The sequence below is a fragment of the Varroa destructor genome, unplaced genomic scaffold (genome assembly GCF_002443255.2).
Source record: "Varroa destructor unplaced genomic scaffold, Vdes_3.0 BEIS01000007.1, whole genome shotgun sequence".
NCBI classification, from domain to species: domain Eukaryota; kingdom Metazoa; phylum Arthropoda; class Arachnida; order Mesostigmata; family Varroidae; genus Varroa; species Varroa destructor.
The window spans coordinates 22559043-22577220 of NW_019211460.1; the positions used below are offsets into that span (position 1 = coordinate 22559043).

The following is an 18178-nucleotide window of genomic DNA, read 5'->3' on the forward strand; positions in this document are numbered from 1 at the left end:
GAACTGATACTGTAGGGCTTAACGTTGGACACGATAGCGTTATCTCTGAATGGCGTCGCTGGCGGGAGTAATGCACCCGGTTATGGGACGACCCCGTACTCGCCGGAAGGGTCCCCATGCTCACCTTTGGCCTCTTCGCCACCATCACCCTTAGGGGGACAATCCCCCAGCCAAGGAATTGGAGTCGTTTCTAATACTAGCCACACTCAAATGAATCATACATCCCATGACCCGTCGAACCCTGCTCGACAGGGAAGTGGTTCACCCCAACCCCCGCCGACGGGCGCCAATGGACCCCACAGTCAACATCACAATGCACAATCACTCAACAATCACGTGAGTTTATGAATTTGATGAAATACGACTATATAGTGGTAAATGACATTAGAAAAAAGTGTATAAATTTAGTAAATTAGCGACGACTACTATTACAAGCATTTTACTATAACGCAAAAAATGAAAACAGTCGAAGCTAACCCCAAACATAGTCATTCAGTGCAGTTGACGCTGATTATTTACTAAGATACTTATCACTTGTAAGTGAAGTATGATCAGACACATTTTTTAGTTATCAAATTCATCTAGGCAGACGATTCGTTATTGCCTGAAGTGTTTGGACACCAAATTAAAATATAGCATGGCTGTTTTCTTGGTCATGCACTACACAATGGGACATTGTGAGGAACGTTTCTGTTTGCTATTTCCACAAACTGATAACAGACGCACCTCTTTGGACTGCCTGGTTAGGAATCTATGTAGCCATGGAGCACATGACAGCTTATTCTATTTCTGCAATTGAGGGTAATTCCACAGAATTGCTGAAACTAATATACATGGGTGGGTGGTTCATATACTGGCCAAGTGGTTAGGACTTTCAGGTAACCATGTATGTGTGCTTGATTTGCCTGAGAGCACGTGCTTGTAATCTGTACCATAGAGCAGCTGATCAAGCGTTAGTTCTGTGACTGGTGGAGTCTCTTTTCATTAATGTTTACACTGTTGGAAGATGCTAAATTCTATGAAGCTTTTTATAACTGCAGATTGCCACTACTGAAATGCTGTTCAGCTAGACTTGCATACATTTTTGCAAAACATTTTATCGCTTTTAAAGTTCATAGGTTTAGAAGTTAATTGCAACCAGAGGATAACAGAATTTATCGATTTATATTTAACATACACAAAGGACAATTTGCAGGCCACTCCCAGTGTTTGCGCATAGAAGGTAGTAGAGCTGGTCTTTATTTTTTTGCCTTTTCATCCGTTTTAGCTTTTTTTAACATTAATACTGCAATAGGCCTTTAGTGTTACAGTAGTGTCGGAGAGCTTTGACCGAGAGTTCTGCCAGTTCATGGATAAAGGGAGACATTATTTAATAAAGTTGACTAATTCGAAATTTATCTTTATCCTGACTGCCATATGCTAGTACCGTATTAGGCTATCGTAGGACAGATCGACGTTGTTAACCAACGAAAGGCACCAAAATAAATAAAAACAAAAAAAAAAACGACTTTCATATAGTTTATTCTGGCTTAAAATATCTATAGCTTTGTATATCTGTTGGTGTTCAAAGGTTTCCCAAATATTCCCTCTACTCAGACATCGGCGCCAAGCACAATACCATCAGGCACAATCGCTTCGACGTCAATGGCTGCTTCAGTCGACCCAGGCGCCATCTTCATCCAAGAGGCACTACTATATGGTTAGGATATTTTTGTTATATTTTTTTTTTCAACTACGTGATGCTATCAAACCATGCTATTATATGATCAGCATATTTTAAGTGTTATGAGTCAGCCACAACGAAACCAATGAGGAAGTAAAATTAAATAAATAAAGTTGTTGGATCCAGATAATTTGAAATTGATAAAAACAAACAATAGGTTGATTGTTAGTTAACGAGCGTGCCTTAAGCAGCATATGGCTTGCATTTGTGTGTTCCGCCTAATCTACTAAGAAAAAAGCTCATTAAACATTCTAATAAAAGCGGCATAATATCGTACGCAGAACTTTTATAAACCCCCTGACTTTATAAGCTTTTACTAACAACGTTCTTGCTATAGATACTACGCTGCCTTATTAGACACACATTGAGCTGCTGTATTGCGTTAACAGGCACTGGAAAGTATTTTTGTGCAATAAAAAATGAAATTTGTCGAAAACCGTGCACATTTTGCAGAGATGAAGAACTTGTTACGCCGAACTAATTTTTATGATTTTATTAACTTTCTATATCATTGAACTATTGTTTATATATTCCTGTCCCAGCAGAGTAAAGTGAAGTTCGTTACTGTTTTATAATAGACTGCAATGCCTCTAATGATGACTTCGCGATCATTAAGTTGGCATTAGATTTAGGTACAAGTAAAAGTCAAGTGTAACCTACTCATCGTCACGTAAACAGCGGCTTGCGTCTTATTTAAATCCGAAGAAAGGTAAAACAATTGAAAACAAAGCTGGGTTTCGTGTCACAAGATGTTGTTTATCCAAGAGCGGCTGTCTATCAATGGCATCAAGAATGAACAACCGAAATTTGTCATCGCAAAATTATTTTTTAAAAGCCAATTAGGTCTTGCAACAGGCCTCTAAACACATCTGGAAGCTAATTAGTAGTTCGTTATATAACGATAAAACCTAGGCAAACTTCTCCGTTACTTGCGAACTTTTTCATAGCCCTTCTCTCTTTGTTTTTCTGCCTACTACTTTCCCCTCTGTCTGCTTTTTCCTTGTTTGTGCTCTTCGCAACCTAGCTACACTGTCCTATGTGGTAACTCGAACTTCGTTTTCAACAAATATACCCGCATAAACAAGTTCGACTCTCGCTCTTTGTAGTGTCTTCTACTTACCGTTATCAGTCACTACGTTCTTGCAGAGATCCTTATTATCGCACAATTTTAGGTGATTTATATGTATATATATATATATATATACATGAGGCTCGCGTGAGAGGCATGACATGTGCTACATATTACAGAGTACATCTTTAATGAGATCGATAAACCCGCGTAATGTGATAGTTATTGAATTTGTTTGATTGGTGTCCCTACAGAGCCTTTCTGCTGTAAGGCTATCGTTATTCAATTCCTAGTGCAGTTAGCTGGCTCCTACTCTATCACATGATATTGCTTACGCGAGTAGCTATACCAAACGTAATCTAAACGCTTCCATTCTAGTTGCCATTTTTTATGGCTATCCCACGTAACCTCGTACACCTAACATTTATGGGATGTTGGTCATGCGCGTTCGGACGTCCTTGCTATTGCTTTTCTCTCAGTGCGCTTCTTTGTCAAGTTTGTTTTTTATGTACGTATATCTGCGTAAGAATAAGGGTTGAAATCTTGTATCACTTCAGCGTCCGCTAGTGGTTTGCATCGTGACTGCCTGATGTCGCTCCAGAAACATTTGCTCCAAAAAAGAAAGCGAGGAAAAACGTCTCAGATAGACATTGCTCACTCCATCATCTATTTATTGAAACTGTAGACTTTTTGATTACGTTTTACTATTAAATTCTACATGGTTCGATGTTCCGCGGCCGGAAAGGGGGAAGACAAAAATTTATCAAATTGGGCGATATGCGTTACAATTAGAATGATTAATATAAGTAAACGATTAGTCATATTTCGCAGGCTTGTACGTTATCAATGGCATTGTAGACCGAAACATGATAAAATTACAGCACATTACCTGGTTATCTAAGCTTTAAAGCAAATTTCGTATTCCATGCCATTAATTAAAGCATTTTCCCCTAATATTTACATAAGTTCAGCTTTTTGCGTTTTTGCTATATTCACCTACCACATCTGCGTATTAGACAAACTATGTGGTATGTCTAACAATGCCCGGGTATAAACTGTACAATGCGTGTATCGAGACGAAACGAATAAAGCTATTTAACATATTTCTTGTTGCTCTCGTTTACCTTCATTCTGTTGTCCTGTCAAACATCTTACAGTCCCCAATGTCCAATAATGCGAGCGCTATGGCGGCCGGTACAGGTAACGGCAACTTCCGAATAGTTCAGCAGCAGCCTCACTCCCTGCCCACAAGGGTTCTGCACCAGGTGGCATTGAATGGTGGAAGCAATTCCATTTATGACGCGTATTATAATCTCGTCGAGTTGAATAAATTGAGTCAGGCAGACCAAACGATGACTCAGACGACAGACGGCCTTCAGGGCTATTACAATGGCCTTGCCAGTGGATTACAGAGTCCAGGATCTGCGGGGATTCCCGAAATTATTCTTACGGGTAAGCCAGTCTAACTTGCAATGCACTTGCAAAGAAAGCGAGTTCTAAATGGCTATACCGAGTTAACACTCAGCTCCAATAGTAATGGTCTCAGTAGGATGTTTGTGATGAACTTGATTAATTATTCAAGTGCATCACAAACTGTGTCGTTCAGACATAAGGCACCTAGTAGTAAATACAATACTATACGATACGATATATAGATACATATAGAATTTCCTTCATCATTATATGTATATAGATATATGCATTGTGTATTTACAATTATTGTTTATTCTTGTATAATATATACTTAACTTCATATAATATTTGTATTGATAGTTATTAATGGGGTTTTATGCTTTTGCATCTGCCTGCCTGTCTGCGCGTGCTTGTTTCATACGAACTTTATGTTGCAGAACCAGGGGCTTTGTTAGATGAGTGTAGTAATAACTCTTTGAAGGTGTTGTCGTCCTCGGTTGGCAGCGGAGGTCAGTACTTCACTCCTTCCCCCTCACCAACTGGATCTCCTTTGCCTTTATCTCCGCATCATGAAATGCATTCATCCCTTAGCAGCGGCCAGGGTGGAGGTGTGCCCCCTGGTGGTGGTATTCTACAGCCGGTTGACGTGCCCATGCCAAATTCGAACATCAACGATACTATGCTCGGCTTTGATGACCTTTTCCCGGGCGATCAATATGACTTAGAAAATCTTCAGCTACTACCTGAGCAGGAGGCCGCGATCATGGCAGCTGTAGGGGGTGCCCACGGCTTCACGGCGTCCTAGGGAAGCCTGAACGAAAAGCCCAAACTAAGTCATATCACTGTCGTCACTAAACAACGGCAGCAACGACAACACGAACGTGGGTACCAGAAACATCAACATCAAAGTTCAATCACTATGACTTGTACGCTTTGTACACAGGAGAAAATGCCTAGGAAAGACAAAAAAAGGTAAATCGTGGAAGGTTATATTAGTTAGGAAGAGCAGTAGACAAATGATTTCGATGTCAACGACGGCAGATGGACAAGAACGAAAAACATATAAGACTGTCTGTTGGACAGGAACAAGTGGTAAGGGCAACTACAGAATTAACGGAAACAGCTGTTGTCGTGAACTGCTCAACAATCACGGAATCGTATTGTTAAAGAGAAAGAAGGAAACAAATTGCGGGCCTAGAATGGTAGAATATGGGTGGCTCTCATTTGTGCGGAATGACGTTATGTGCTAGTGTTTGATTATCAGTAAGAGGATATGGAAAACGAAAACGGTAATAGACTATTTTAAAGCAAGCAAACGTATAAAATTGTGGGACTTCGACCCGTAATCTACTGATCGCATTTTGGTCTGTGCTAGAGCTGTACGAAGGGTAGTGCAGATGTACAGGTGTTTATCCTGTAAATCCTAATCGCGACAGGGGTCCTTCGTGGACAATTAACAACGCATGAAAATATTCTCAGCTGCGGAACGGATGTTGACGCCTGGAATGTGGTAGCAACAACTAGGTCGAAGCAAACTAACCTTTTCCGCTGCGATTAACAAGAGATTCCTTACCTATTTTTGCTAGCTCACGAGCTACTGCTAGCTAATATTCAGTTAACGTCCAAGTCATAGATAAAGCTTTAATGGGGCGCAACCAGACGGACCAGTGAAATGGAGGCGATTGTCGCTAAAATATCGAATGCAGACATTGAGCTAATTACTCAGATGAATGTGAGTGAATGAAAAAGAAGGTAAACTGAAGCTAGGCGAGAGTCTCAAGTACTTCTAAAAGCAACGTTGATAAAACCTTGGTAGCTCCTTGTCTTTAAGTGTACAGAACAAACACTAGAGTCGTCACCAAAAAAACCGGAGAAAAGATTGTCTTCACAGTATAAAATCTTACTAAACTGGAGCCGTCGGGGGCCTCGTTTGGATCGCTGTGCTCCGTTGTACATGCGCAAATCCGTGCATAAAGTATCCATCTTGTAATTTACGTGACTTTCATACACTATCGCGGTTTACGCTGAGATTAATCTCTCGTTAGGACGCTTAAAAAATCAATCTCAACGTGCTAGTTAGCATATGATTTGCAACAGTAATAGCAATCAAAGTATTTGCCTATCCTGTATCTGTTTGCGAGCTGATTACTCATCTTTTCTTGTAAGGAAACCACGACGCACGCACGTATCTTCAAAGCTCATCAATTGGATATTTCCTTATATTAACAAGATTGCGCTACGGAAGAAGGAAAGATTGAATGCATTATGGAACAGAAACAGCTTTCGCTGTATCTCATGACTGTCATATTGAAACAGGAGCGAACGTACTTAAAACCATAGGCACGAGTAACGATGGGGTTCGATTCGATGAAGCGGTAAATCGCCGTAAGTCCAGAATGAATATTTTTACGTATCTTAAATAATTGGCATATCGTATTCGGTCTCAATATATGCTTGTGTATAGATGTTTGCTGATGATTTACCGTCTGAACTGCTCTGCTGCCGCGTTCCAAGCGTCAGACAATCAGGCTCGAATAAACATTGATCCACAGAATATTACATTAATAGAGGTACGCAATATATATATATTACTTCTTCTCATGCTTAGACGATATTTCAGGTCCTGCAGCTCGTCATGGATACAATATATTCTTTTTTAGATTTAATAACCTTTGCTTACGAGTCCGTGTTCCCTAAGAAAAGTAGTTTAGTGCTAATGATAATGATATATATCCTCAGTCGGTTGTACGTGCTGAAAGACCGGCAGTGGTAATGCTAACGATTGTGCTGACTATAGAATTCACCAAAACAACAGAAATTACCCAATCGATGAATAAAAAAATTAACAATGATAGTCTGTAACGATCGCGATCTTCACAGCATGAACCACTCCAACTACAAACACACGTGAAAACACACAAAAAAGAAAATATTCGGCTACCTTTTTTGAGATGGAGTGCGAGATATCTGCCAGTTTTTTAGGGGAAAAGTAGAGTGAGGGACAAGTGACGCAAAGCCAATGTCTAAGCGATGACCGGTGAAAAATATCTATCGACAATATTAATGAAGAATATTTTCAAACCGTTGTAATACAATGATTAAACAAGGAAATGCTATATTACACTGGTATGTACTCAGCCTTAATTTGATGATAATAAGAAAATTTTCGTTTTAAAACCAAAGAGATGATGTCTAATATTGAGTTACACTTTGTCAGATACGTGTATTGGATTGCGAAAACAAGGTGCATTTACTGTAAAATTTAGTTGTTTTTCGGCCGGCTTTTATTTATTCGAAAAGATAGCTAATATGAAATTGCTGCACCTTCGGCGTTAAACTTAAAGCATGAGAGTTCACGTTTGAAAAAATGTTTCAAGTTCTCGCCTTTATTGGTGTTCTGCTGTGTCGTAGTATATCGAATTGGACTGCTGCTGCTGCTAAAGAGGAGCGTTTCGCATCGCGCAGCTTCAAGGCGAACGACTAGACACAAAAACGCTTAAAATCGTGATACTGCTGAGCCAATGAAAATAAATAATACAACATGTTCATAGTAATGAAGCCGCTTGTTGCTGACTCGGTAACGGGAATTGTTATCTCCTCTTTCTCTACACTCTATTTATAATGCAAGGACGATGTAACAATAACGATGATAACGTAGTAAAATATAGGAGATATGATAAACATACCTATTAGATAAAATAACGATACGTTTCATCATTTTTGATAGAATCCGAATTTTCGCCACAGTAATCCGGACAAAACCTACCAATCCTACTCCTTGATGAAACATTTTCACTTCGCCTACTTATTATCGATTATCAAAATGAAAATATTAATAGATCATCACCCGATCAACGTATCACTGTTGCAATGTGCAACTATCAAAAAAAAAACAATGCAGCAACGCATATATCAATCACGACCTTGTGAGTTCTACTCGTGCCTGATCTGCGCATCTCTACGACTCGATCCATATAGAATATCGGTAAAATTGGATCGATGCATAAGTATTGTCCGTTTTCCTTTACAACTTTCTTATCTTCTGTATTTTTATTTACCGGCGATCAATGGCTATGGGCCGTTAAAACGGAATAAGCAAAATAGAAAAACAGCCATCAACCTAATATTTGTACATAATGTATCCATGCTCACGTCTGTTACCGCACTCACCGCATTTGATAGCAACAACGGTAACAACGACAATCTAACGAGTAGTAACGGTATAACAATGTTTCTTGAAAATACGACAAAAAATGCTGATGATGAAAAATGGCCACGGCAAACACACAACCTTGCAAGGGGGTGAACATGATTCGGACGATGTGCTATCCGAGTGTGATAAACAATCATTGCTTTACTGTAATAATAGATCCTGTGTTATCTTTTGTTGCTGAAGATCGCCAACAATTCGTTGGAATTAAAATTAACTTAAAACTATATTAGTCACCTAGTTGCGCCACCTAGCATTGAATGCTTGCCCCCTTCCAAAGTGTTTCGCTTGCCTCTGGGTATCACATTTACTTGAATCATGACCACATCGCATGAACGTATATCGCCGACATACTGAACGTAAAAATGATAGAGATCATGTTGCGGAGCTAAATATAATGATGATAGATTGACGGTAACCAATACTAGTAACTGATGATGTCGTCGCGCTGTTCAAGGGGATCGTGCGAGGCTGATAACGCGCCATGTGGAAAAAGCTGCATGCAATGTATTGGGCAGGACTTGTTAAGGTCAAGGAACAAAGCTATAGTAATATAAGCAGAAGACATGTGAAGTCAAATTAAATGATAACGATCATGTAAACATGAGCTTTCTCCTGTGCAATGATAGTCTATATTTCTACCGGATACATATTATCATATGTTGTCAATAGATATGGAGTATATATATACACACAGATATATATGTCTATAAGAAAGACATCAAGGTGATGATTGATTACCGATGGTTATTCATTTGACATTGATCGATCATATTATGGCCGTGACTAACACGACAGCACTTGCTTATTATTGCATCTTGTACGAAAACCCAGTGCTCTTCCGATCTTACGATGACAATAACAGCAAATTTTCTCTCCCTCCCTCCTTTTATATATATATATACACGCCCATATAAATAGATCATCCGTTATACATCTATAGAGAAGCATAGTGAAGCAACTTAATTAGAAAACTGTTCAATGATAACTGTAATGATCCATATAGTGAAAGAGTTTGATATTTTGCCTCCGGTCACGGCAATCGTCCTCTGTATCAACGTGTGATTCTTTGTGGTCCTTTTTTGGTTCACTTGTTTAAAACTCATGATGCTGAAGAATGTAAGGCGGAAGCGAAAAGATAATCGCTCTATTACAATGATGTCGTGTATATGCCAGTCTGATATATATATATATATATATAAGAGACGGTGCGCTGGTGCGCCGCAGACAGTGGTAAATAGTTCTTCATCAAACTAATTGCTGAGCAACGTACATATTAACATACGATTATTATATGACACAGCAGAAATCATGCGATATATATATATATATATAAATCTAAGTTAATTCGACTTCATTGTATTCTACCATTAAGTAAAAAAACACTAATGTATTGTTTCCTAGTGAACTACCTTTATCATTACTATAGTTTTTATTGAATTGCAACTCCAATGAAAAAGAAAGCCAAGGCTCTTGCCACTGTTCTACTGTTGTTATTAATGACATGTAGATAGCATCGGATAAGATGTTATCAAAATGCCGATAAAAACTATTATCAGGCACCTGATAATGATGATGTTCATGTTGAGGCTATGTGTATCTGATTGAATACAGAGATCGAATGTAAATGTTCATTTGAAGTTCAGTTCAATTGCCGCTGTCTAATGTGTGGGACATCTATCAGATGGCACTAGATTCTCGTCTCTAGTGCACTTCGGTAGATGTGACTCGTAGAGTGTTGTGCAATGGAAACTTGTCGCAAAACGTGCACGACCCTGTTATATGTCCAACATTGTATTGTCCGCCTGCTGGCGCTTGTTTTCGTCATATGGCCGATCAATTGATCTGTTACCGGAATAAGATGCAAGTTATACGGGCGGTATTCCAGGTCATTCCCGTTTACCCTGTTCGAGGTCCGCTCGCGTACGGCAGTGGAATCCTTAGTAATTGCGGCCATTTTCCGCTCCCGTAATGGCTCTAATGGAGGCTTCCGATGGCACCTTACACACACACAAGTAAGTATTCAATGCGACAGGGCTCGACTCTGCCATATACTTAAGCATTGGGAATAGCGTAGACTAGCACTTGTAACTAGCTGTTAAAGTTACAGTTCTTTGTTTTGAGTTAATTACAGCTCGAATTCTAACACCCCAGCAAACTGCCGAACCCCATAGATAAAGGTCCAATTGAGGTGTATTCATTGTTAGCTGTATGGTAAAGGTTGAATTCGTATCGCAAAATAATGGTAAGATTCAGGCAAGGTTCTCTGAAGGTCTATGGGTAATCCATTAATGTAAAATCTGACATGTAAAATGCCCAACAGGAAGACAAAAAAAAAGAAGAAAGCGTCGAGAATATTAAGTAATCATGGACAGCACCAATAAAACACAGCCTGCTTTCGAGGGCAGCGAGAAAGCAAGCAAGGTGCACAAACAAACGCTTATATTTAAAATTTCGGTTATTCGATACAGCTTCAACGTGGGTAGGTCTAAAGTCATATGACAAAAACATTAGAAAAAGGCTTTTACAATCACCTATAACTAACACAAAAAGCTGTACAGCAAAAAACGAAAATGGTTACGATCTTGCAGCAATTCTAAAAATGCTGGCATTTTTCCGGTAGTGGCGCCATCAATACCGTTATTCACTGTGGCTTATTGCAACAAACAGATTTTGTATTTTGGCCGACATTGTAAAAAAATTCATTATGCTAACCTAGTTCGGATGAGATTTATGGAATTTATACCTAGTCCCAAATATTTTCCACATTTAAGATTAGACTGAGCTGCACTAAGGTTGTTTCCCGCTCACATTACCCTGCATCGCTACTAGGCCCCACTGTTTAAGAAACACGACTGTAATGATTAGGGCTTTCGGTGCAAGTTTAACAAACTATTATACCATTGAATTATTATGTTAGTCGCAGCGACAATAAAATAAAAACCTCGATAAGAATCATTGTTTTTAGAAATTTTTAGAATAATACTAATAGTAATAGCGCTGATTGTTACTACCCGAAACGATGTTTGACTCTTTATTACGATTACTTGGTTCTTATTATTATATATTGGAGTTCTTTATTGCAGTTAATTAGAACTTCATGTTTAGCGTTATTAACACGATACTGTTTTTACCGCGTTGTTGGTATTGCCTTTTGATTGCTATACGTACCTATTCATCATGGTGGACACACCATCTTGTTATACAACATAAGATGAAGCTGGAGAATTAGCGATTAATTAATATCGCAATATAAAACGAGAGGGTTATTATAGCTATATTATATTATTAAAATGAACGCTACTAAATGGTCATCATGAGAACAGTGAAATAATAAAAACAATAATACAGAGAAGAAAAATATAAACACCGGTGAAAAAACTAGTAACGCTAGAAAATCTTGCTAAACTTGATGCCACTAACATGCTTGTATTATGTAACTGTTGATTAAAATTTTTACTTTTCAGTACCGAATCAAGGCTATTTTTTGCTGCGCTATTCCCAGACTAGTTAAAAAAATGAAACCGATCTAAAGTAGCTCACACAGCCCATTCGTTGCAATTTCGGTGATCAGAAACAGAGCACGTACTCGTACCAGCAACAAAAATATAACTGAAAAAAAACAGAATATACGCATTTACTAATAGTAACGGCATATGGACTTCTCCTTAGCCTTGACGGCTACAGAAACACTTAGACCTTCTTGAATAAGGCAAATTTCCAACAAGCATATCAGCATTAAAAAAAACAGCCTAGTGAAGAGAATAATAGACCTCTAGGTGGTGATGTTGTAAACATGCGCTACACAAATCATCTCCAAACCAATTTTATTAAAACACTGCCTAGATCGCAAAGCTGAAGGCGGTGAACTAACGGAAAAGACCGAACATATTGCGTTCTTGTGTGAACAAAATTAAAAGAACAACCAGTCGATGACCGTATTAGAGCCAAGGACCATGCCTTCCTTGTTGGTGGGTAGAAAAAACGCAGCCTAATATGAACTGATAGGTGATGATGTTGACAATGATAATGCTGTAGATAATAGGAGGAAGACCATAACGGGAAAGCAGAGTGTCGGGCGCACGTTATCTGTGCAAGTGAGGGAGATTAATTAGGAAAAAAAGCTGAATAGATAAGTGAATATCGAAAAGAGAGGCATTAGGAAAAAGATCGATAGATGACAACAGAAATTTGTTGATATTAATTGAATTATAATTATGAATTATAATTACTATTAGATAAAAGAAAAACGTATGCCTGTTGTTTGTGACTGACCATTGAAACGCTTAATTGATTGATTAACTACGGCAAGAACATTGAGACGTGAATAATAATAGAGACAAGTCGTTCGAGGCGTTAGTTAATGGAGGACAAAAATGATCCTTTAAGATGAGTGTGTCGGTTATGGATTGTTACTCCCTTTTGAGTCGCTGTCACCAACCGCTAATTATAAGCAAATACATACACTCATATGGAAACATATATAAGAATATAGTTATATATATATATATATAAGACATGACAATTATACATATTATGGTTAATAAAGTGATGGTAAACGCTATATATATATATTAAACGTACGATATTGAAGAAGATCATAATGATTACGACAAGTTGCTATTGTAAATACATTGTTTACTCTGTACATACTAAATACAAGATATATATGTAGTGTTTTATCGACAACAACAACAAAAATGAGTCTATATAAACATATTTCTCTGTTACGGCATAAATCTCTGTTAATACTGCGTCGTTATTTTTTAAAGTATTACTGAGAATTAATTAAGTAGTATAGATTATGCAAGCAAATTTATAATGTGATATTAGATGGTTTTGGATTGTTAGATGGTAAATTATGGGGATATTTCAAAAGGTACGCCGGGTTAAACTGGTGCGGAGATCCTTTTTTAATCAAGAAACACCAAGCGATCAAGTTCTTCTGAATAATTTGAGACCACGCAAAGAAATCTTTGAAGATTTTAATGTGGACACTACAATAAACATTCTCTTGATATTTTTTCAGTTTGCCTCAGCCTTTCAAGAAAATCGGATCAATTTCGTACGTGGTGCAGATGCTCCTCATCGTTTTCCATCCTTTCCGTTCCTAATATTCTGACACTGGAAATTATTTTCACTTTGTCCCAAAGCTTCCAGTTTATATTACTATTTTGAGCAATATTCTCCGATTTTAGTGATAGAAGCCGGAGCCAGATGGGGATTAACAAAAGAACTTCGTTGCGAGGAACGTTTCAGCTGATACATCATATCATATCATCATCATATTTCTTAGGCAGATGGGAATCATTAAAGGTTATTCCGTTATTTGTAAAATTATCTTTAAATTGGAAAAATCAATGACCACAAACTACATCTATTTTGCAAAACAAACTTACACATCATTAATTAGTTTATTTAAATTTCAATATATACAAGATCAATCGTCAGCAGAATAGCGTTTAATCGCCTTAATAAATATGATCTTCGTACGGTTCAAGTAGATAGATCCATATTTATTTGAGAAAGTCTATTGTTATTCGTTTCTTTCAAAAATAGTGCTGGTCAACTATATTAGAAATCAACTCAAAAGGCAGCCTGCAATTGATCAACAACTGTCAAGTAAACTTTCCATCGATGTCGGTACCCAAGTACGGCCATTGAACACGAAAATTACGCTTCGATCGAGGTAGAGCTGTCGGTCAGTCCCTAGCTGATACACCTGTTTTCCATCTTGTTTCCGACTTGCTATAGGCATGAATAAGACGCCTTTTTCCTGCGCACGACGTTCCAGCATTTCCTTAAACGTAAAGTTAAGATTATGTCCTGTTGGAATCGGTGCAGCGAATCTGTCTCGGGCCTGTTGCTGGACCGACGGAGGTTGAGGGTAGAATTCAGGAGGTCGAATTGCCTGGATCGGCTGACCTGACACGGCGCGATTCATCAAATCGAGCGCGAGACGAAACTGCTCACGTACTCGATTATCGGATAAAACGCGGTCGGGAAAAGCGGCTTTCCAGCCGGAGAACCACGTTGCCATTTCGTCATAGTTCGAAGACGTTTGCAACCACTGAAATAGAACCTGATGAAACTGCGGAAAGAAGTATTTGTCCAAGACGGCGATCAGGGCGGCCACTGGTGCGATATCACCCCACGCCGTAAACCATTGCCATGGCTCAAATTCCTGATTGCGCGGGTCAATGACAAAACTTTGCAGAACGGCACCTAGCTGAAAATAAAATTCAAGTAAAAGCAAAAAAATCGTTTTTGTTAAAAATTGAAAGGAAAAAAGAAAGTATAGGCATGTGAGAGAAAAGCGCAAGGACATAAGAAGCGAGGTTGCATATTTTCATGGATTTACCTATAAAATTTGAGTAATTTTATTTTTATTAATCATAAAATTGATATCATTAATACACCAATTGTTGACGAGGTCAAAAAATATCACTGAGATTCATGTCTTGAAAATGCCGTCTTTGATTAGCTTCTATTCAAGAATAGCTCGAATGTGAGTGATTCATAACAGAGAACTACAGAGTTATAGTATATCGTAAAGAACATACCTTTGGTATAATATTAGTAGCAATAAATGCTTCAAGAGAGCCTTTCGGCATCACTCCAACCCACGGCTCAAGGATAAGTTTAGCAGATGAGTCGCTCGGATGCCAATTCGTTAGAGCGTAACTAAGCTTCATTCGAATAGGTTGGTAGACGGGCTCCAGCGAGTCTGACATTAATGGCAACCAAGGATGGATCCATGAGTGAATCGGTACCGTATCTAACAACGGATTCCACTGCTCTACTTCCTGCTGTATACGTGGCAATATGATTTGCTCTAAAAGGTGACTCATTACGCCGGCAGGAACGATCGGCTTCCAAATTTCCAACAAGTTCACTAAAGGATCAGGGTTTCGCGCCGACCACCGGAAGATCCATTGCCGAACAGGAGGACACCATACCTCCCACATGAGGTTGTAGAAATAATCCGGTGCGTTGCGAGGCCTGTGAGACCGTTCTAAGATGTTTTTCCATTGCCGAAACACCTCAACGCCATGATTAGGCCTTTCAAGAGGCTGCCATGCCGATAAAAAGTCTTTCATTAATGGGAAGATGACTAATGGTGCTAGATCAAACAGTTCAAACTGATTGAACTCACCCTCAAACTCCTCGACTAGCCTTCTGAAAATCATGCATACTTCTCCAACGCTAAGGGCACGCACAGCATTAGATCCGCAGCCATCCTCCAGCTCGCGTAGGGCTTCGTGCAATTTTTTCAGGGTATCTCGGACACTTTGACCCTCATCCTGTTCTTGGATTAGTCGTTCTTGTTCAAAGCGTAGATTCGTGATGCGATTTTTTTCGCATTCTATTCGACTCGTATTGCGCTTTATGTCGTTCTCGCAAGTTTCTATGAGTATATCAAGGTTGTCTTCAAGTTCTGGGAGGCTGAAATTGCCCTGGGGCCCTTTTGTGGTAGATTCTTCGTCTGGTCGATGTTGGGCGAGCTGATGATAACCAGAGAGAACTCTCTGTTCCGGTCCCGTCATGTCTATAACTTTCACCTTTGGCCCGGTCTGCCGATCGACAAAAGTTGCGCCTTCTTTTTGAACTTCTTCTAGAGATTTGTATACGTATTTTACCTTTTTCTCGCCGCGTCGCCACTGTTTTGCTTCACGTTTTTGTTTTAGCTCAAGTTCATCAACATTGGCAGTTACTGTATCAGCGATCTTATGGGCAGGTTTTTCAGGCCCATAAGCTCCTATGGCACCTTTGCCCTTGCGAAGTGTTGCCTCGACCGGTGCCGATATTCCTTGAAGTTCCTTTCCTAAACCTCTTCCTGGCTGATATCCCATTTTAAGTAGAAGTTTGGCCCCGATGCCCTTCGTATGCTTTTCCCAAGTGCCAATTGTAGAGCCTAGCGCACTTCGTTCGCCTGCGAATATTCCTGACGGGCCAGCCATGCTGCGAACCTTCTTTGTCGGTATTCTAATCTCGATTTCTTCTCTGGTGTCATTTTCGGTCGCTTTTTCTTCAGTATTGGAGCTTCCGGCGGTTCCTCCGGATACAAATGAAATGTTCGCGTGCGCAGCACCTCGCGGTGCTCCCCGGAACGCCGGTCTCTCGTCTTCGTCGTCGTCACTATTTCGGTGGTCAGCCCATACTCCGTAGATTTGATCTTCTCTTGACTGCTTGTATCGTACCCGATTCGGGTTAAATTCATTTTCCAGATCCCATTCAGTTATGCCAAATTCCTCTACTTCGACGTCCGTCATCGTGATTGCCGTTCAGGCACGAAAACGCAATCGAACAGGAACTTCTTTCTTGACAGCGACACACAGCACTCTTCGAACGATAACAATTTGGCGTTAAGAAAACACAAACAACATGTGGAAGAATCACACAAAGGAACAACCTGTAAGGTCACATATATTTTTTTATTAGGAATTCAGTTTGTCACTAAGGAACCATTCTGAAAATCTCATAAGTAACTTCTCGCAACTCGTCAGATGGTTGCTTTGGCGTTCCTGCATTGCGTTTTTTGAAAACAACATACTTTCATGGTGTTGACATCTTGACTCTCGCCCGACTCTTGAGGGTGAGGGAATTCTTAAAAGTACTAACTTCGAGCAGACGACTGCCCGCCACTAGAAATATCTGTTATTAGGCTTCTAAAACAGGTACATTTAGGCTATTTTTGCGAAACAAATGCAAGTGACAACAATAACGATAGCTTAAATTAGGTATAAAATCAGCTTATTCTTTACCAGAGCTTTCGCATGCCTATGCTCGACTGCTTCAGCAAAGATCAGTTTACCATTTTCATGTTCGGCGCCAATATCTATTAGAGCTTTTCCAAAGTACAAAATATGCCTAAATTCGATAGACTTAAAGTCGCGTAATATTCTCCGCTGTTTTAAGCATATATAGTGTTCTCATCCTAAAGATCTATGCTAGATGAACAACCGATCTTTCAAAACGTTGCAACTGTTTCGTTTAGCATAGGCGTTACGAAGAGGTTTGGACTAAACAAATGGCGAAAATCTTCGTCTATTAGAAGGGCAGCAGGATCCGAGTATTGTCTCAGTGGCATCTTGTCTACTGAGACGGAAAGAAAACCGGGAGTTTATTTAGCTTTATGTGTATTGATTTAATTGTGTGTTCAGCTCAATATTCCCAGGATTACCCATAAATCATGGCGCTCTTAGCCGAGCGCACAGCAATCGAATTGGCTGGAAAGATTCGAATGATAGCAACCTGCAGTACCTGCCGAAACCTACTGCAAGAGTCCTATGTGGTTACATCGTGCTCTCATTACTTCTGCGCCGATTGCGCTCGAAAGCACAAGGTGAGTTTAAAATAAGTTGAAAGAAGAAGTGTTTGCGAAGAGCTACAAACACGGAAACAAATGTCGTTGAAAACAACATGTGCTAAATATGTTTTTTGCCTGAATTTAACTTGGATTCTGATTAACTTGGAGCAGAAACGTAAATAAATTATTTTAATCACTTTAACAAATTAGGCAATTTTTTTTCCAAAGTATGACGCGTTTGCAGTTGTCTTAATGTCAACCTATAGTTTTACGCGCTGAATATAACAAGACGATATTAAAATTCAATAAATTTAGTTTGTCAGTTATACGACTACAGTCGTTAGCCTCTGGATCCTTGGAAATGATTGCATCATTTTTAGGTACATTCATTATAACAGTTAAGTCAATAAATTGCTTTTGACTATAGAATATAAATGCCCGGCGTTTATACAT

The 18178-nt window shown here is 39.2% G+C and overlaps 3 protein-coding genes across 18 annotated transcripts in view; 2 read left to right on the forward strand and 1 right to left on the reverse strand.

Annotated features, from left to right (window-relative positions):
- Positions 1–13918, forward strand: part of LOC111254662 (uncharacterized) — a 63569-nt gene extending 49651 nt beyond the window's left edge. For 3 of the 14 annotated variants that reach the window (XM_086975780.1, XM_086975783.1, XM_086975782.1), the window contains 4 exons: positions 16–336; positions 1571–1699; positions 3950–4244; positions 4643–13164. In XM_086975780.1, the coding sequence (XP_086831906.1) occupies positions 16–336; positions 1571–1699; positions 3950–4244; positions 4643–5010 (1113 nt within the window). In that variant the 3' untranslated portion in view covers positions 5011–13164. Of the gene's footprint in view, positions 1–15; positions 337–1570; positions 1700–3949; positions 4245–4642; positions 13165–13444 lie in introns of those variants that run through there. The other 11 variants (XR_015317803.1, XR_015317801.1, XR_015317802.1 and 8 more) reach the window with 11 other exon arrangements.
- On the reverse strand, positions 13792–16945 carry sip1 (septin interacting protein 1). Its single transcript, XM_022815748.2, has 2 exons — positions 14979–16945; positions 13792–14644 (listed from the first exon to the last, which is right to left on the reverse strand). The coding sequence occupies exons 1-2, from the start codon at positions 16686–16688 to the stop codon at positions 14024–14026; spliced, it is 2331 nt and encodes a 776-aa protein (XP_022671483.1). The 5' UTR covers positions 16689–16945; the 3' UTR covers positions 13792–14023.
- Positions 16946–17032: 87 nt separating this feature from the next.
- LOC111254661 (uncharacterized) overlaps positions 17033–18178 on the forward strand; it is a 7260-nt gene continuing 6114 nt past the window's right edge. For 2 of the 3 annotated variants that reach the window (XM_086975787.1, XM_086975789.1), the window contains exons 1-2: positions 17033–17093; positions 17580–17761. In XM_086975787.1, the coding sequence (XP_086831913.1) occupies positions 17609–17761 (153 nt within the window). In that variant the 5' untranslated portion in view covers positions 17033–17093; positions 17580–17608. Of the gene's footprint in view, positions 17157–17579; positions 17762–18178 lie in introns of all 3 variants that reach the window. The other variant, XM_086975788.1, reaches the window with a different exon arrangement.

Bases quoted from the DNA above. Each gene is read 5' to 3' on its own strand.
- sip1 (XM_022815748.2), bottom strand. From the start codon at position 16,688: ATGACGGACGTCGAAGTAGAGGAATTTGGCATAACTGAATGGGATCTG. The intron at 14,645-14,978 runs GTATGTTCTTTA...TTTTATTTTCAG, and splicing joins CTACTAATATTATACCAAAG to CTAGGTGCCGTTCTGCAAAG.